Consider the following 23,200-nt stretch of genomic DNA (forward strand, 5'->3'; position numbering starts at 1 on the left):
AAGCGCGCGTCGACGTCACAAAGCCCGGAAGCGCGCGGCGACATCACCACGCCAGAAGCGCGAGTTGACGTCACCACGCCGGAAGCGCGCGTCGACGTCACAAAACGCCGGAAGCGCGGCGACGTCACCACGCCGGAAGCGTGAGTTGACGTCACCACACCGGAAGCGCGCGGCGACGTCACCATGCCGGAAGCGCGAGGTGACGTCACCACGCCGGAAGCGCGCGTTGACGTCACCACACCAGAAGCGCGCGGTGACGTCACCACGCCGGAAGCGCGCGTTCGACGTCACCACGCCCGGCGCGCGCGTCGACGTCACCACGCCCTCTACACACGCGTCGACGTCACCACGCCGGAAGCGCGCCGACGTCACTTCCTCCTCCTTCACCACCACCACCACCACACCAGCAGGTCGCCATTTCACCGCCTCGCTCGCCCCTCGTGGCCATCTCCTCCTCCACCTCCTCCTCCTTCACCTCCTCTCCGCCGCAGCCATGCGGATCGAGACTTGCTACTTCTGCTCGGCGCCCGTCTACCCGGGACACGGCATCCAGTTCGTGCGTAACGACTGCAAGGTGAGGAGCAGGGGGAGGGAGACACGTGGGGACGCGATCCTTAGGGTTCTGGTAACACGAGGTCTCTCAGCTGTTCACTCACACACACGCAGTGTTCACTCACACACACACTCACACACGCAGTGTTCACTCACACACACACGGTGTTCACTCACACACACTCACGGTGTTCACTCACTCACACACACACGGTGTTCACACACACACACACAGTGTTCACTCACACACACACAGTGTTCACTCACTCACACACACACGGTGTTCACACACACACACACAGTGTTCACACACACACACACAGTGTTCACTCACACACACACTCACACACGCAGTGTTCACTCACACTCACACGCAGTGTTCACTCACTCACTCACACGGGGTGTTCACACACACACACTCACACGGGGTGTTCACACACTCATACGGGGTGTTCACACACACACACTCACACACACACACGGTGTTCACTCACACACACACACGCAGTGTTCACACACACACACGGTGTTCACACACACCACACAGTGTTCACACACTCACACACACACACACGGTGTTCACACACACACACGGTGTTCACACACACACACGGTGTTCACACACACACACACACGGTGTTCACACACACACTGTGTTCACACACTCACACACGGTGTTCACACACACACTCACACACGGTGTTCACACACACACACACACGGTGTTCACACACACACGGTGTTCACACACACACGGTGTTCACACACACACGGTGTTCACACACACACGGTGTTCACACACACACGGTGTTCACACACACACGGTGTTCACACACACACGGTGTTCACACACACACGGTGTTCACACACACACGGTGTTCACACACACACACGGTGTTCACACACACACACGGTGTTCACACACACACACGGTGTTCACACTCACACACACACACGGTGTTCACACTCACACACACACGGTGTTCACACTCACACACACACGGTGTTCACACACACACACGGTGTTCACACACACACACGGTGTTCACACACACACACGGTGTTCACACACACTCACACGGTGTTCACACACACTCACACGGTGTTCACACACACTCACACGGTGTTCACACACACACGGTGTTCACACACACACGGTGTTCACACACACACGGTGTTCACACACACACGGTGTTCACACACACACGGTGTTCACACACACACGGTGTTCACACACACACGGTGTTCACACACACACGGTGTTCACACACACACACACTCACACACACACACACTCACACACACACACACTCACACACACACACACTCACACACACACACACTCACACACACACACGGTGTTCACACACACGGTGTTCACACACACGGTGTTCACACACACGGTGTTCACACACACGGTGTTCACACACACGGTGTTCACACACACACGGTGTTCACACACACACTCACACACAGTGTTCGCACACACGGTGTTCACACACACGGTGTTCACACACACACACGGTGTTCACACACACACACGGTGTTCACACACACACACAGTGTTCACACACACACACAGTGTTCACACACACACACAGTGTTCACACACACACACAGTGTTCACACACACACACAGTGTTCACACACACACACACGGTGTTCACACACACACACACGGTGTTCACACACACACACGGTGTTCACACACACACACGGTGTTCACACACACACACGGTGTTCACACACACACACGGTGTTCACACACACACACGGTGTTCACACACACACACGGTGTTCACACACACACGGTGTTCACACACACACACGGTGTTCACACACACACACACGGTGTTCACACACACACACACGGTGTTCACACACACTCACACACGGTGTTCACACACACACATGGTGTTCACTCACACACACGGTGTTCACACACACACACGGTGTTCACACTCACACACGGTGTTCACACACACACACGGTGTTCACACACACACACACGGTGTTCACACACACACACACGGTGTTCACACACACACACACGGTGTTCACACACACACTCACGGTGTTCACACACACACACAGGGTGTTCACACACACACGGTGTTCACACACACACGGTGTTCACACACACACGGTGTTCACACACACACGGTGTTCACACACACACGGTGTTCACACACACACACACAAGGTGTTCACTCACACACACACACAGTGTTCACACACACAGTGTTCACACACACACAGTGTTCACACACACACAGTGTTCACACACACACAGTGTTCACACACACACAAGGTGTTCACGCACACACACACGGTGTTCACACACACACACGGTGTTCACACACACACACGGTGTTCACACACACACAGTGTTCACACACACACACGGTGTTCACACACACACACGGTGTTCACACACACACACGGTGTTCACACACACACACTGTGTTCACACACACACACACGGTGTTCACACACACACACACACACGGTGTTCACACACACACACAGTGTTCACACACACACACGGTGTTCACACACACACGGTGTTCACACACACAGTGTTCACACACACAGTGTTCACACACACACACACGGTGTTCACACACACACACACGGTGTTCACTCACACACACGGTGTTCACACACACACTCACACGGTGTTCACACACACACACACGGTGTTCACACACACACGCACACGGTGTTCACACACACACACACGGTGTTCACACACACACACTCACACGGTGTTCACACACACACACAAGGTGTTCACACACACACACGGTGTTCACACACACACTCACACGGTGTTCACACACACACTCACACGGTGTTCACACACACTCACACGGTGTTCACACACACTCACACGGTGTTCACACACACTCACACGGTGTTCACACACACTCACACGGTGTTCACACACACACACACACGGTGTTCACACACACACACACGGTGTTCACACACACACACACACGTGTTCACACACACACACACACGGTGTTCACACACACGGTGTTCACACACACACGGTGTTCACACACACACGGTGTTCACACACACACACGGTGTTCACACACACACACGGTGTTCACACACACACACGGTGTTCACACACACACGGTGTTCACACACACACACACGGTGTTCACACACACGGTGTTCACACACACACACGGTGTTCACACACACACGGTGTTCACACACACACACGGTGTTCACACACACACTCACACACGGTGTTCACACACACACAGTGTTCACACACACGGTGTTCACACACACACACGGTGTTCACACACACACACTCACACACGGTGTTCACACACACACAGTGTTCACACACAGTGTTCACACACACACACGGTGTTCACTCACACACACACACAAGGTGTTCACACACACACACACACGGTGTTCACACACACACACGGTGTTCACACACACACACACGGTGTTCACACACACACACAGTGTTCACACACACACGGTGTTCACACACACACACGGTGTTCACTCACACACACACACACGGTGTTCACTCACACACACACACACGGTGTTCACACACACACACACGGTGTTCACACACACACACACGGTGTTCACACACACACGGTGTTCACACACACACACACGGTGTTCACACACACACACACGGTGTTCACACACACACACACGGTGTTCACACACACACACACGGTGTTCACACACACACACACGGTGTTCACTCACACACACACGGTGTTCACACACACACAAGGTGTTCACACACACACACTCACACACGGTGTTCACACACACACAGTGTTCACACACACGGTGTTCACTCACACACACACACGGTGTTCACACACACACGGTGTTCACACACACACACTGTTCACACACACACACGGTGTTCACACACACACTCACGGTGTTCACACTCACACGGTGTTCAAAGAGATCCCCCCCATATAGCCTTAACAGACTGTAGGGGCAAGTGGTGTTAGCGAGCACCTATGAAAGGCCGGAACGGTACACGAGGGGGTGGGTGGCCAGCACCACGCCCGACCGCCTTTGTCTCCCAAGTGGCAATGTTTACACACCGCACCAGGTACTCATTTGAGGCTGAGTCGACCTAGGGGAGGCCCGGGACCGGTTAAAATAATCGTCACTGGTGGTGTTGGCCGTGAGCGGGAATCGAACCCGGGTCGCCAGGTTCATAGCGCAGCGTAGCGCTAACCGCTACACTATCACTCCCCACACACACACACACTACCACACACACACACTACCACACACACACACTCACACGGTGTTCACACACACACACACGGTGTTCACACACACACACGGTGTTCACTCACACACTCACACGGTGTTCACTCACACACACACACAGTGTTCACACACACACACACGGTGTTCACACACACACACTCACACACGGTGTTCACACACACACACAGTGTTCACACACAGTGTTCACACACACACACACACGGTGTTCACTCACACACACACACACACGGTGTTCACACACACACAAGGTGTTCACACACACACACTCACACACGGTGTTCACACACACACACACACAGTGTTCACACACAGTGTTCACACACACACACGGTGTTCACACACACACACACACGGTGTTCACACACACACACGGTGTTCACACACACACACACACGGTGTTCACACACACACACGGTGTTCACACACACACACACGGTGTTCACACACACACGGTGTTCACTGACACACACACACACAGTGTTCGCACACACGGTGTTCACACACACACACGGTGTTCACACACACACACAGTGTTCACACACACACACAGTGTTCACACACACACACAGTGTTCACACACACACACACGGTGTTCACACACACACACGGTGTTCACACACACACACGGTGTTCACACACACACACGGTGTTCACACACACACACGGTGTTCACACACACACACGGTGTTCACACACACACACGGTGTTCACACACACACACGGTGTTCACACACACACACGGTGTTCACACACACACACACGGTGTTCACACACACACACACGGTGTTCACACACACTCACACACGGTGTTCACACACACACATGGTGTTCACTCACACACACGGTGTTCACACACACACACGGTGTTCACACTCACACACGGTGTTCACACACACACACGGTGTTCACACACACACACACGGTGTTCACACACACACACACGGTGTTCACACACACACACACGGTGTTCACACACACACTCACGGTGTTCACACACACACACAGGGTGTTCACACACACACAGGGTGTTCACACACACACGGTGTTCACACACACACGGTGTTCACACACACACGGTGTTCACACACACACGGTGTTCACACACACACGGTGTTCACACACACACGGTGTTCACACACACACACACAAAGTGTTCACTCACACACACACACAGTGTTCACACACACAGTGTTCACACACACACAGTGTTCACACACACACAGTGTTCACACACACACAGTGTTCACACACACACAAGGTGTTCACGCACACACACACGGTGTTCACACACACACACGGTGTTCACACACACACACGGTGTTCACACACACACAGTGTTCACACACACACACGGTGTTCACACACACACACGGTGTTCACACACACACACGGTGTTCACACACACACACTGTGTTCACACACACACACACGGTGTTCACACACACACACACACACGGTGTTCACACACACACACAGTGTTCACACACACACACGGTGTTCACACACACACGGTGTTCACACACACAGTGTTCACACACACAGTGTTCACACACACACACACGGTGTTCACACACACACACACGGTGTTCACTCACACACACGGTGTTCACACACACACTCACACGGTGTTCACACACACACACACGGTGTTCACACACACACGCACACGGTGTTCACACACACACACACGGTGTTCACACACACACACTCACACGGTGTTCACACACACACACAAGGTGTTCACACACACACACGGTGTTCACACACACACTCACACGGTGTTCACACACACACTCACACGGTGTTCACACACACTCACACGGTGTTCACACACACTCACACGGTGTTCACACACACTCACACGGTGTTCACACACACTCACACGGTGTTCACACACACACACACACGGTGTTCACACACACACACACGGTGTTCACACACACACACACACGGTGTTCACACACACACACACACGGTGTTCACACACACGGTGTTCACACACACTCACACACGGTGTTCACACACACACGGTGTTCACACACACACACGGTGTTCACACACACACACACGGTGTTCACACACACACACGGTGTTCACACACACACGGTGTTCACACACACACACACGGTGTTCACACACACGGTGTTCACACACACACACGGTGTTCACACACACACGGTGTTCACACACACACACGGTGTTCACACACACACTCACACACGGTGTTCACACACACACAGTGTTCACACACACGGTGTTCACACACACACACGGTGTTCACACACACACACTCACACACGGTGTTCACACACACACACACAGTGTTCACACACAGTGTTCACACACACACACGGTGTTCACTCACACACACACACAAGGTGTTCACACACACACACACACGGTGTTCACACACACACACGGTGTTCACACACACACACACGGTGTTCACACACACACGGTGTTCACACACACACACAGTGTTCACTCACACACACACACACGGTGTTCACTCACACACACACACACGGTGTTCACACACACACACACGGTGTTCACACACACACACACGGTGTTCACACACACACGGTGTTCACACACACACACACACGGTGTTCACACACACACACACGGTGTTCACACACACACACACGGTGTTCACACACACACACACGGTGTTCACACACACACACACGGTGTTCACTCACACACACACGGTGTTCACACACACACAAGGTGTTCACACACACACACTCACACACGGTGTTCACACACACACAGTGTTCACACACACGGTGTTCACTCACACACACACACGGTGTTCACACACACACGGTGTTCACACACACACACTGTTCACACACACACACGGTGTTCACACACACACTCACGGTGTTCACACTCACACGGTGTTCAAAGAGATCCCCCCCATATAGCCTTAACAGACTGTAGGGGCAAGTGGTGTTAGCGAGCACCTATGAAAGGCCGGAACGGTACACGAGGGGGTGGGTGGCCAGCACCACGCCCGACCGCCTTTGTCTCCCAAGTGGCAATGTTTACACACCGCACCAGGTACTCATTTGAGGCTGAGTCGACCTAGGGGAGGCCCGGGACCGGTTAAAATAATCGTCACTGGTGGTGTTGGCCGTGAGCGGGAATCGAACCCGGGTCGCCAGGTTCATAGCGCAGCGTAGCGCTAACCGCTACACTATCACTCCCCACACACACACACACTACCACACACACACACTACCACACACACACACTCACACGGTGTTCACACACACACACACGGTGTTCACACACACACACGGTGTTCACTCACACACTCACACGGTGTTCACTCACACACACACACAGTGTTCACACACACACACACGGTGTTCACACACACACACTCACACACGGTGTTCACACACACACACAGTGTTCACACACAGTGTTCACACACACACACACACGGTGTTCACTCACACACACACACACACACGGTGTTCACACACACACAAGGTGTTCACACACACACACTCACACACGGTGTTCACACACACACACACACAGTGTTCACACACAGTGTTCACACACACACACGGTGTTCACACACACACACACACGGTGTTCACACACACACACGGTGTTCACACACACACACACACGGTGTTCACACACACACACGGTGTTCACACACACACACACGGTGTTCACACACACACGGTGTTCACTGACACACACACACACGGTGTTCACACACACACACTCACACACACACTCACTCACACGGTGTTCACTCACACACACACACGGTGTTCACACACACGGTGTTCACACACACACTCACACACACACGGTGTTCACACACACACACACTCGCACACACACACTCACGGTGTTCACACTCACACGGTGTTCACACACTCACACACACACGGTGTTCACACACACACACAGTGTTCACACACACACACACAGTGTTCACACACACACACTCACACACGGTGTTCACACACACACACTCACACACAGTGTTCACACACACACACAGTGTTCACACACACACACACAGTGTTCACACACACACACTCACACACGGTGTTCACACACACACACTCACACACGGTGTTCACACACACACACGGTGTTCACTCGGTTCACTCGCTCCCACGCGGTGTTGAGGTTGCGTGTTGCTGGTTGCGTGTTGCTGGTTGCGTGAAGGTGTTCAGGTTGTGTACTAGTTGCTAGTTGCGTGTTGCTGGTTGCTGGTTGCGTGTTGCTAGTTGCTGGTTGCGTGTTGCTGGTTGCTAGTTGCTGGTTGCGTGTTGCTAGTTGCGTGTTGCTGGTTGCGTGTTGCTGGTTGCGTGTTGCTGGTTGCGTGTTGCTGGTTGCGTGTTGCTAGTTGCTGGTTGCGTGTTGCTGGTTGCGTGTTGCTGGTTGCGTGTTGCTAGTTGCGTGTTGCTGGTTGCGTGTTGCTGGTTGCTAGTTGCTGGTTGCGTGTTGCTGGTTGCGTGTTGCTGGTTGCTAGTTGCGTGTTGCTGGTTGCGTGTTGCTGATTGCGTGTTGCTGGTTGCGTGTTGCTAGTTGCGTGTTGCTGGTTGCGTGTTGCTGGTTGCGTGTTGCTAGTTGCGTGTTGCTAGTTGCGTGTTACTGGTTGCTGGTTGCGTGTTGCTGGTTGCTAGTTGCGTGTTGCTAGTTGCGTGTTGCTAGTTGCGTGTTGCTGGTTGCGTGTTGCTGGTTGCTGGTTGCTGGTTGCTAGTTGCGTGTTGCTGGTTGCGTGTTGCTGGTTGCTAGTTGCGTGTTGCTGGTTGCGTGTTGCTAGTTGCGTGTTGCTAGTTGCGTGTTGCGTGTTGCTGGTTGCTAGTTGCGTGTTGCTGGTTGCGTGTTGCTGGTTGCGTGTTGCTGGTTGCTAGTTGCGTGTTGCTGGTTGCGTGTTGCTGGTTGCTGGTTGCGTGTTGCTGGTTGCGTGTTGCTGGTTGCGTGTTGCTAGTTGCGTGTTGCTGGTTGCGTGTTGCTGGTTGCGTGTTGCTGGTTGCGTGTTGCTGGTTGCGTGTTGCTAGTTGCGTGTTGCTGGTTGCGTGTTGCTGGTTGCGTGTTGCTGGTTGCGTGTTGCTGGTTGCGTGTTGCTAGTTGCTGGTTGCGTGTTGCTGGTTGCGTGTTGCTGGTTGCGTGTTGCTGGTTGCGTGTTGCTGGTTGCGTGTTGCTGGTTGCGTGTTGCTGGTTGCGTGTTGCTGGTTGCGTGTTGCTAGTTGCGTGTTGCTGGTTGCGTGTTGCTGGTTGCGTGTTGCTGGTTGCGTGTTGCTGGTTGCGTGTTGCTGGTTGCGTGAAGGTGTTCAGGTTGTGTACTAGTTGTTGTGTACTAGTTGCTGGTTGCGTGTTGCTGGTTGCGTGAAGGTGTTCAGGTTGTGTACTAGTTGTTGTGTACTAGTTGCTAGTTGCTGGTTACATGTTGCTGGTTGCGTGAAGGTGTTCAGGTTGTGTACTAGTTGCTAGTTGTTGTGTACTAGTTGTTGTGTACTAGTTGTTGTGTACTAGTTGTTGTGTACTGGTTGCTGGTTGCGTGAAGGTGTTCAGGTTGTGTACTAGTTGTTGTGTACTAGTTGTTGTGTATTAGTTGTTGTGTACTAGTTGCTGGTTGCGTGAAGGTGTTCAGGTTGTGTACTAGTTGTGTATTAGTTGTGTACTAGTTGCTGGCTGTGTACTAGTTGTTGTGTACTAGTTGCTAGTTGCTGGTTGCGTGTTGCTGGTTGCGTGAAGGTGTTCAGGTTTTGCCGCTCCAAGTGCCACAAGGGCTTCAAGAGGAAGCGAAATCCCCGCCGGGTGCGTTGGACCAAGTCGTTCAGGCGAGCTGCCGGCAAGGAGCTCACCCTGGTAACCCACACGCAACTCACACGCAACCCACACGCAACTCACACGCAACCCACACGCAACCCACACGCAACCCACACGCAACCCACACGCAACCCACACGCAACCCACACGCAACCCACACGCAACCCACACGCAACTCACACGCAACTCACACGCAACTCACACGCAACTCACACGCAACTCACACGCAACCCACACGCAACCCACACGCAACCCACTCGCAACCCACTCGCAACCCACACGCAACCCACACGCAACTCACACGCAACTCACACGCAACTCACACGCAACCCACACGCAACTCACACGCAACTCACACGCAACCCACACGCAACCCACACGCAACTCACACGCAACTCACACGCAACTCACACGCAACTCACACGCAACTCACACGCAACCCACACGCAACCCACACGCAACCCACACGCAACTCACACGCAACTCACGCAACTCACACGCAACTCACACGCAACCCACACGCAACTCACACGCAACTCACACGCAACTCACACGCAACTCACACGCAACTCACACGCAACTCACACGCAACCCGCACGCAACTCACGCAACCCGCACGCAACCCACACGCAACCCACACGCAACTCACACGCAACTCACACGCAACTCACACGCAACTCACACGCAACTCACAAGCAACTCACACGCAACTCACACGCAACTCACACGCAACCCACACGCAACTCACACGCAACCCACACGCAACCCACACGCAACTCACACACGCAACTCACACACGCAACTCGCACGCAACTCGCACGCAACCCGCACGCAACCCGCACGCAACCCGCACGCAACTCACACGCAACTCACACGCAACCCACACGCAACTCACACGCAACCCACACGCAACCCACACGCAACTCACACGCAACTCACACGCAACTCACACGCAACCCACACGCAACTCACACGCAACCCACACGCAACTCACACGCAACCCACACGCAACTCACACACGCAACCCACACGCAACTCGCACGCAACTCGCACGCAACCCGCACGCAACTCGCACGCAACCCACACGCAACCCACACACGCAACCCACACGCAACTCACACGCAACTCACACGGAACTCACACACGCAACTCACACGCAACTCACACGCAACTCACACGCAACTCACACGCAACCCACACGCAACCCACACGCAACTCACACGCAACTCACACGCAACCCACACGCAACCCACACGCAACCCACACGCAACTCACACACGCAACTCACACGCAACTCACACGCAACCCACACGCAACCCACACGCAACTCACACGCAACTCACACGCAACTCGCACGCAACTCGCACGCAACTCGCACGCAACTCGCACGCAACCCGCACGCAACCCACACGCAACTCACACGCAACCCACACGCAACCCACACGCAACTCACACGCAACTCACACGCAACTCACACGCAACCCACACGCAACCCACACGCAACTCACACACGCAACTCGCACGCAACCCGCACGCAACCCGCACGCAACTCGCACGCAACTCGCACGCAACCCACACGCAACCCACACGCAACCCACACGCAACCCACACGCAACCCACACGCAACCCACACGCAACTCACACGCAACCCACACGCAACCCACACGCAACTCACACGCAACCCACACGCAACTCACACACGCAACCCACACGCAACCCACACGCAACCCACACGCAACCCACACGCAACCCACACGCAACTCACACGCAACTCACACGCAACTCACACGCAACTCACACGCAACTCGCACGCAACTCGCACGCAACCCGCACGCAACCCACACACGCAACCCGCACGCAACTCGCACGCAACTCGCACGCAACTCGCACGCAACTCGCACGCAACTCGCACGCAACTCACACGCAACTCACACGCAACTGCACCACCACCACTACACCACCACTACACCACCACCACCACTACACCACCACCACTACACCACCACCACTACACCACACCACCACCACTACACCACACCACCACCACTACACCACTACCACCACCACCACTACACCACCACCACTACACCACTACACCACCACTACACCACCACCACCACTACACCACCACCACTACACCACCACCACTACACCACACCACCACCACCACTACCACCACCACCACTACACCACCACCACTACACCACTACACCACCACTACTACACCACCACCACTACACCACCACCACTACACCACCACCACTACACCACCACTACACCACCACCACTACACCACCACCACTACACCACCACCACTACACCACCACTACACCACCACCACTACACCACCACCACTACACCACCACCACTACACCACCACTACACCACCACCACTACACCCCACCACTACACCACCACCACTACACCACCACCACTACACCACCACCACTACACCACCACTACACCACCACCACTACACCACCACCACTACACCACCACCACTACACCACCACTACACCACCACCACTACACCACCACCACTACACCACCACCACTACACCACCACTACTACACCACCACCACTACTACACCACCACCACTACACCACCACTACACCACCACCACTACACCACCACCACCACTTACCACCACCACTACACCACCACCACCACTACACCACCACCACCACTACACCACCACCACCACTACACCACCACTACTACACCACCACTACTACACCACCACCACTACACCACCACCACCACTACACCACCACCACTACACCACCACCACTACACCACCACCATTACACCACCACCACTACACCACCACCACTACACCACCACCACTACACCACCACCACTACACCACCACTACACCACCACCACTACACCACCACCACTACACCACCACCACTACACCACCACCACCACTACACCACCACTACACCACCACCACCACTACACCACCACCACTACACCACCACCACTACACCACCACTACTACACCACCACCACTACACCACCACCACTACACCACCACCACTACACCACCACCACTACACCACCACCACTACACCACCACAACTATAGCATTGATTTTGTCGTTGATGTTAATGATGTTGTTGATGTTAATGTTGTTGTTGATGTTGTTGTTAGTAATGATGATGTTGTTGTTGTTCAGGACAATTGCTTTGAGTTTGAGAAGCGCAGGAACGTTCCAGTCAAGTATGACCGGGAACTCTGGGAGAAGACAGGTTAGTGGTGCCACAACAACCACCACATTAACAACATTCAAAACATTCACATTAACAACATTCACAACAACCACCACATTAACATTAACAACATTCACATTAACAACCACAACATTCACATTAACAACCACAACATTCACAACAACATTCACAACAACATTCACAACAATCACAACAACCATCACAACAACCATCACAACAACCACAACATTCACAGCAACATTCACAACAACATTCACAACAACCACAACATTCACAACAACATTCACAACATTCACAACAACCATCACAACAACCACAACATTCACAACAACATTCACAACATTCACAACAACCACAACATTCACAACAACATTCACAACCATCACAACAACATTCACAACAACCATCACAACAACCACAACATTCACAACCATCACAACAACATTCACAACAACCACAACATTCACAACAACATTCACAACAACCATCACAACAACATTCACAACAACATTCACAACCATCACATTAACAACCACAACATTCACAACAACATTCACAACAACCATCACAACAACCACAACATTCACAACCACAACAACATGAACAACCACAACATTCACAACAACCATCACAACAACCACCACATTCACAACAACATTCACAACCACCACATTCACAACCACCACCACATTCACAACCACCACATTCACAACCACCACCACATTCACAACCACCACAACATTCACAACCACCACAACATTCACAACCACCACAACATTCACAACCACCACAACATTCACAACCACCACAACATTCACAACCACCACATTCACAACCACCACCACATTCACAACCACCATATTAACAACCACCACATTCACAACCACCACATTCACAACCACCACATTCACAACCACCACATTCATAACCACAACCACCACATTCACAACCACCACATTCACAACCACATTCACAACATTCACCACCACCCCCATCAACACCGCCACCATCACCACCACCCCCACCATCACCACCACCACCCCTACCATCAACAACACCACCGCCACCATCACCACCCCCATCATCACCACCACCACTACCCCCATCACCACCATCACCACCATCACCCCCATCACCACCATCATCACGTGTGCTGTGCTGTGTTGCAGTTGAGGCGATGAAACGCGTTGTGGAGATCAAGAGCAGGCGACAGGCACAGTTCATCAAGAACCGGTAACTACCGCCACCACTACCACCACAAATACCGTCACCATTACTACCACCACTACCACCACAAATACCACCACCACAACTACCACCACCACAAATACCGTCACCATTACTACCACCACAACTACCACCACCACCACTACCGCCACAACTACCACCACCACCACAAATACCGTCACCATTACTACCACCACAACTACCACCACCACCACTACCGCCACAACTACCACCACCACCACAAATACCGTCACCATTACTACCACCACAAATACCACCACCACAACTACCACCACCACAAATACCGTCACCATTACTACCACAACTACCACCACCACAACTACCGCCACAACTAACACCACCACATACCGTCACCATTACTACCACTACAACTACCGCCACAACTACCACCACAACTACCACCACTACTATGGGCAGTGTTGAGTCTATGGGCAGTGTTGAGTCTGGGCAGTGTTGAGTCTATGGTGCAGTGCTGAGTCTATGGTGTAGTGTTGAGTCTATGGTGTAGTGTTGAGTCTATGGTGCAGTGCTGAGTCTATGGTGTAGTGTTGAGTCTATGGTGCAGTGTTGAGTCTATGGTGCAGTGTTGAGTCTATGGGCAGTGTTGATTCTATAGGCAGTGTTGAGTCTATGTGCAGTGTTGAGTCTATGGGCAGTGTTGAGTCTATGGGCAGTGGTGAGTCTATGGTGCAGTGTTGAGTCTATGGTGCAGTGTTGAGTCTATGGTGCAGTGCTGAGTCTATGGGCAGTGCTGAGTCTATGGTGCAGTGTTGAGTCTATGGGCAGTGTTGAGTCTATGGGCAGTGTTGAGTCTATGGGCAGTGTTGAGTCTATGGGCAGTGTTGATTCTATAGGCAGTGTTGAGTCTATGTGCAGTGTTGAGTCTATGGGCAGTGCTGAGTCTATGGGCAGTGTTGAGTCTATGGGCAGTGTTGAGTCTATGGTGTAGTGTTGAGTCTATGGTGCAGTGCTGAGTCTATGGGCAGTGCTGAGTCTATGGTGCAGTGTTGAGTCTATGGTGCAGTGTTGAGTCTAAGGTGCAGTGCTGAGTCTATGGGCAGTGTTGAGTCTATGGTGCAGTGTTGAGTCTATGGTGCAGTGTTGAGTCTATGGTGCAGTGTTGAGTCTATGGTGCAGTGTTGAGTCTATGGGCAGTGTTGATTCTATAGGCAGTGTTGAGTCTAAGTGCAGTGTTGAGTCTATGGGCAGTGCTGAGTCTATGGGCAGTGTTGAGTCTATGGGCAGTGTTGAGTCTATGGTGCAGTGTTGAGTCTATGGTGCAGTGTTGAGTCTATTGTGCAGTGTTGAGTCTATGGTGCAGTGTTGAGTCTATGATGCAGTGTTGAGTCTATGTGCAGTGGTGAGTCTATGGTGCAGTGTTGAGTCTATGGGCAGTGTTGAGTCTATGGGTAGTGATGAGTCTATGGGCAGTGTTGAGTCTATGGGCAGTGTTGAGTCTATGGTGCAGTGTTGAGTCTATGGTGCAGTGTTGAGTCTATGATGCAGTGTTGAGTCTATGTGCAGTGTTGAGTCTATAGTGTAGTGTTGAGTCTATGGGCAGTGTTGAGTCTATGGTGCAGTGTTGAGTCTATGGGCTGTGTTGAGTCTATGGTGCAGTGTTGAGTCTATGGGTAGTGCTGTGTCTATGGTGTAGTGTTGAGTCTATGGTGTAGTGTTGAGTCTATGGTGCAGTGTTGAGTCTATGGTGCAGTGTTGAGTCTATGGTGCAGTGCTGAGTCTATGGTGCAGTGTTGAGTCTATGGGTAGTGTTGAGTCTATGGGTAGTGTTGAGTCTATGGTGCAGTGTTGAGTCTATGGTGCAGTGTTGAGTCTATGGTGCAGTGTTGAGTCTATGGTGCAGTGTTGAGTCTATGGGTAGTGCTGTGTCTATGGTGTAGTGTTGAGTCTATGGTGTAGTGTTGAGTCTATGGTGCAGTGTTGAGTCTATGGTGCAGTGTTGAGTCTATGGTGCAGTGCTGAGTCTATGGTGCAGTGTTGAGTCTATGGGTAGTGTTGAGTCTATGGGTAGTGTTGAGTCTATGGTGCAGTGTTGAGTCTATGGTGCAGTGTTGAGTCTATGGTGCAGTGTTGAGTCTATGGTGCAGTGTTGAGTCTATGGGTAGTGCTGTGTCTATGGTGTAGTGTTGAGTCTATGGTGTAGTGTTGAGTCTATGGGCTGTTGTTGATGGTGGTGGTTGTTGTTGATGGTGGTTGTTGTTGATTGTGGTTGTTGTTGTTGATGGTTGTTGTGGTTGTTGTTGATGGTGGTTGTTGTTGATTGTGGTTGTTGTTGTTGTTGATGGTGGTTGTTGATGCTGGTGGCTGTTGTTATTGTTGTTGATGGTTGTTGTTAATGTTGTTGATGGTGGCTGTTATTGTTGATGGTTGTTGTTGTTGATGGTGGCTGTTGTTATTGTTGTTGATGGTGGCTGTTGTTGTTGTTGATGGTTGTTGTTGTTGTTGATGTCCAGGCTCTCGAAGGGCAAGGAACTGCGGGCCAAGGATGATCTTCGTCTGGTCCAGAAAGACATCCATCTCATTCAAGCACCTCACGCAGGTAGAGTCACCCACAGGGATAGTCACCCAAAGGGGTAGTCACCCACAGGTAGAGTCACCTACAGGGGTAGTCACCCACAGGTAGAGTCACCCACAGGGGTAGTCACCCACAGGTAGAGTCACCCACAGGTAGAGTCACCCACAGGTAGAGTCACCCACAGGTAGAGTCACCCACAGGGGTAGTCACCCACAGGTAGAGTCACCCACAGGGGTAGTCACCCACAGGGGTAGTCACCCACAGGTAGAGTCACCCACAGGTAGAGTCACCCACAGGTAGTCACCCACAGGGGTAGTCACCCACAGGTAGTCACCCACAGGTAGAGTCACCCACAGGTAGAGTCACCCACAGGGGTAGTCAACCACAGGTAGAGTCACCCACAGGGGTAGTCACCCACAGGTAGAGTCACCCACAGGTAGAGTCACCCACAGGTAGAGTCACCCACAGGTAGAGTCACCCACAGGTAGAGTCACCCACAGGGGTAGTCACCCACAGGTAGAGTCACCCACAGGGTTAGTCACCCACAGGTAGAGTCACCCACAGGTAGAGTCACCCACAGGTAGAGTCACCCACAGTCCTCAACAAAATTAACCCCCGTGTCTCTCCCCCCGTGTCTCTCTCCCCGTGTCTCTCCCCCCCGTGTCTCTCACCCCGTGTCTCTCTCCCCGTGTCTCTCCCCCCGTGTCTCTCCCCCCGTGTCTCTCCCCCCGTGTCTCTCCCCCCGTGTCTCTCCCCCCGTGTCTCTCCCCCCGTGTCTCTCCCCCCGTGTCTCTCCCCCCGTGTCTCTCTCCCCGTGTCTCTCCCCCGTGTCTCTCCCCCCGTGTCTCTCCCCCCGTGTCTTTCCCCCCGTGTCTCTCTCCCCGTGTCTCTCTCCCCGTGTCTCTCTCCCCGTGTCTCTCTCCCCCGTGTCTCTCTCCCCCCGTGTCTCTCTCCCCCCGTGTCTCTCTCCCCGTGTCTCTCTCCCGTGTCTCTCCCCCGTGTCTCCTCCCCCCGTGTCTCTCCCCCCGTGTCTCTCCCCCCGTGTCTCTCCCCCCGTGTCTCTCCCCCCGTGTCTCTCCCCCCGTGTCTCTCCCCCCGTGTCTCTCCCCCCGTGTCTCTCCCCCCGTGTCTCTCTCCCCGTGTCTCTCCCCCCGTGTCTCTCCCCCCGTGTCTCTCTCCCCGTGTCTCTCCCCCCGTGTCTCTCTCCCCGTGTCTCTCTCCCCGTGTCTCTCTCCCCCGTGTCTCTCTCCCCCGTGTCTCTCTCCCCCGTGTCTCTCTCCCCGTGTCTCTCTCCCCGTGTCTCTCCCCCCGTGTCTCTCCCCCCGTGTCTCTCCCCCCGTGTCTCTCCCCCCGTGTCTCTCCCCCCGTGTCTCTCCCCCCGTGTCTCTCCCCCCGTGTCTCTCCCCCCGTGTCTCTCCCCCCGTGTCTCTCCCCCCGTGTCTCTCCCCCCGTGTCTCTCCCCCCGTGTCTCTCCCCCCGTGTCTCTCCCCCCGTGTCTCTCCCCCCGTGTCTCTCCCCCCGTGTCTCTCCCCCCGTGTCTCTCCCCCCGTGTCTCTCCCCCCGTGTCTCTCCCCCGTGTCTCTCCCCCCGTGTCTCTCCCCCCGTGTCTCTCCCCCCGTGTCTCTCCCCCCGTGTCTCTCCCCCCGTGTCTCTCCCCCCGTGTCTCTCCCCCCGTGTCTCTCCCCCCCGTGTCTCTCCCCCGTGTGTCTCCCCCCGTGTCTCTCCCCCCGTGTCTCTCCCCCCGTGTCTCTCCCCCCGTGTCTCTCCCCCCGTGTCTCTCCCCCCGTGTCTCTCCCCCCGTGTCTCTCTCCCCCCGTGTCTCTCCCCCCATGTCTCTCCCCCCGTGTCTCTCACCCCGTGTCTCTCTCCCCGTGTCTCTCCCCCCGTGTCTCTCCCCCCGTGTCTCTCCCCCCCGTGTCTCTCCCCCCGTGTCTCTCTCCCCGTGTCTCTCTTCCAGTGTCTCTCTCTCCCGTGTCTCTCCCCCCGTGTCTCTCTCCCCCGTGTCTCTCTCCCCCCGTGTCTCTCCCCCCGTGTCTCTCTCCCGTGTCTCTCCCCCGTGTCTCCCTACACACAGAGAAAGAGCTGCAGCTGGAGGCGAAATTGGAGGTTGCTGTTCGTGTGGCAGACACTCCGGTGGCAATGGAGGAGAACGGAGAGTGACCACCACAACAACAACAACCACAACAACAAATACCACAACAACAAATACCACAACAACAACCACTACAACTACCACAACAACAACTACCACAACAACAAATACCACAACAACAACAACTACCACAACAACCACCACAACAACAAATACCACAACAACAACCACTACAACTACCACAACAACTACCACAACAACAACAACCACCACAACTACCACAACAACAAATACCACAACCACAACAACTACCACAACAACTACCACAACAACTACCACTACAACCACCACTACAACCACCACTACAACCACCACTACAACTACCACAACAACAACCACAACAACAAATACCACAACAACAATACCACAACAAAAACTACCACAACAACAACCACCACAACAACTACAACAACCACTACAACTACCACAACAACAACAACCTTAATAACTACCACAACAACTACCACAACAACCACAACAACAACAACCACAATAACTACCACACACACACAGCACTACACACAACACCACACACACCACATACACCACCACCACACACACCAACACACACACCACCACCACACACACGTAACGCCACACCACACACATACACCACTCACACGTATCACCACACACGCACCCCACACACACACACACCCCATACACCACACACACACCCACACACACCACACACACCACACACACCACACACCCCACACACACCCCACACACCCCACACACACACTCACACACACCCCACACACACCCCACACACACACACACCCCACACACCCCACACACACACACCCCACACACCCCACACACACACACCCACACACCCCCACACACACACTCACACACACCCCCACACACAATCCACACACACACACACCCCACACACACACTCACACACACCCCACACACACACCCCACACACACACACACCCCACACACACACACACACTCACACACACCCACACACACCCCACACACACACACACCCCACACACACACACACACTCACACACACCCCACACACACCCCACACACACACTCACACACACCCCACACACCCCACACACACACACACCCCACACACACACACCCACACACCCCACACACACACTCACACACACCCCACACACACACTCACACACACCCCACACACACTCCACACACCCCACACACCCCACACACACACACACACACACCCCACACACCCCACACACACACACCCCACACACCCCACACACACACTCACACACACCCCACACACACCCCACACACACACCACACACACTCACACACACCCCACACACACCCCACACACACCCCACACACACACACCCCACACACCCCACACACCCACTCACACACACCCCACACACACACACCCCACACACACACACACACTCACACACACCCCACACACACTCCACACACCCCACACACCCCACACACACACTCACACACACCCCACACACACACACACACACACTCACACACACCCCACACACCCCACACACACACACCCCACACACACACTCACACACACCCCACACACACTCCACACACCCCACACACCCCACACACACACTCACACACACCCCACACACACCCCACACACACACTCACACACACCCCACACACACTCCACACACCCCACACACACACACACACTCACACACACCCCACACACACTCCACACACCCCACACACCCCCACACACACACTCACACACACCCCACACACTCCACACACACACACACACCACACACACACTCACACACACCCCACACACACCCCACACACACACACCCCACACACACCCCACACACACACCACACACACCACACACACCACACACACACACCACACACACACACCACACACACTCACACACACCCCACACACACCCCACACACACACACCCCACACACACCCCACACACACACCACACACACCACACACACCACACACACACACCACACACACACCACACACACCACACACACCACACACACACACCACACACACCACACACACCACACACACACACCACACACACTCACACACACCCCACACACACACCCCACACACACCCCACACACACCCCACACACACACACCCCACACACACTCCACACACACACACCCCACACACACACACACACCCCACACACCCCACACACACACTCACACACACCCCACACACACACTCACACACACCACACACACACCCCACACACCCCACACACTCACACACACCCCACACACACACAGCTCCACCCCGCTCACTCTTGTGTCTGTGTGTGTGCGTGAGTCCATGGCTCGCCCACTCTATGGAGGAAGTTGTTTTAGCTTGTCCTGACGAATAAACACAGAGCACTGTGTGTGTCTGTGTGTGTGTGTCTGTGTGTGTGTGCCTGTGTGTGTGCCTGTGTGTGTGCCTGTGTGTGTGTCTGTGTGTGTGTGTCTGTGTGTGTGTGCCTGTGTGTGTGTGTCTGTGTGTGTGTGTGTCTGGTGCTCGCTAACAGCACTTGCCCCTACAGTCTGTTAAGGCTATACGGGGGATCTTTGTGTGTCTGTGTGTGTGTGGTGGTCCCCCTCTTGAAGAAGGGGACCGCACAGACTGTAACAACAACAGGGGCATCTCACTCCTCAGTGTGCCGGGAAAGGTCCTGGCAAGGATTATTCAACATCGCCTTGCCAGGCACGCTGAGGAGAGGCTTGCGGAGCCCCAATGCGGTTTCAGGAAAGGGCGGTCCTGCACAGATGCCATATTTTCTGTCCGTCTGCTACAGCAGAGGTGTAGGGAATTCCAGCAAGACCTACATCTCTGCTTTATTAACCTGGTCAAGGCCTATGATACCATCAGTAGGCCCTGGGCTCTGGGTTGTTCTAAGTGCTTTTGGAGTACCTGACCCTCTGCTCACGATCATTAAGGACCTTCATGATGGTGAGCGGGCCCGGGTAAAACTACGTGGCCGGGAGTCAGAGCCATTCCCTGTACACCTTGGGGTGCGACAGGGATGTCCTCTGGCTCCCACATTATTTAACATCTATTTTGACCACGTAGTTCGTGAAGCCTTCAATAGCTGTACCGGGGGAATCTCCATATGGTACAGATATAATGGGAGGCTGATCGATGCCCGGGTGCGGTCAAGGGATGGCTCCCTATTGGTCAACCACGTTGTGTATGCTGATGATTTGGTAATAGCTGCTCAGTCAGAGGAGGAGTTGGAGACGCTGCTGCTGAGACTGGAGCGTGCCACTAAGAGGTGGGGCCCTTACCATCAGCCCCACCAAAACTAAGCACCTGCCTGGGTATTTTGTACCATCGG

General features: G+C 53.8%; 1 protein-coding gene across 1 annotated transcript; it reads left to right on the plus strand.

The window, feature by feature from the left end:
* The first annotated feature begins 359 nt into the window (after positions 1–359).
* LOC116937165 (putative ribosome biogenesis protein RLP24) lies at positions 360–20,117 on the plus strand. Its single transcript, XM_076064985.1, has 6 exons — positions 360–574; positions 10,612–10,725; positions 13,870–13,942; positions 15,094–15,157; positions 17,644–17,729; positions 19,780–20,117. The coding sequence occupies exons 1-6, from the start codon at positions 494–496 to the stop codon at positions 19,863–19,865; spliced, it is 504 nt and encodes a 167-aa protein (XP_075921100.1). The 5' UTR covers positions 360–493; the 3' UTR covers positions 19,866–20,117.
* The last annotated feature ends 3,083 nt before the right edge of the window (positions 20,118–23,200 follow it).

This window comes from Petromyzon marinus, unplaced genomic scaffold, assembly GCF_048934315.1.
Source record: "Petromyzon marinus isolate PM22_M1 ecotype Great Lakes invasive population unplaced genomic scaffold, UKy_Petmar_22M1.pri1.0 PM_Scaffold_96, whole genome shotgun sequence".
NCBI lineage: Eukaryota > Metazoa > Chordata > Hyperoartia > Petromyzontiformes > Petromyzontidae > Petromyzon > Petromyzon marinus.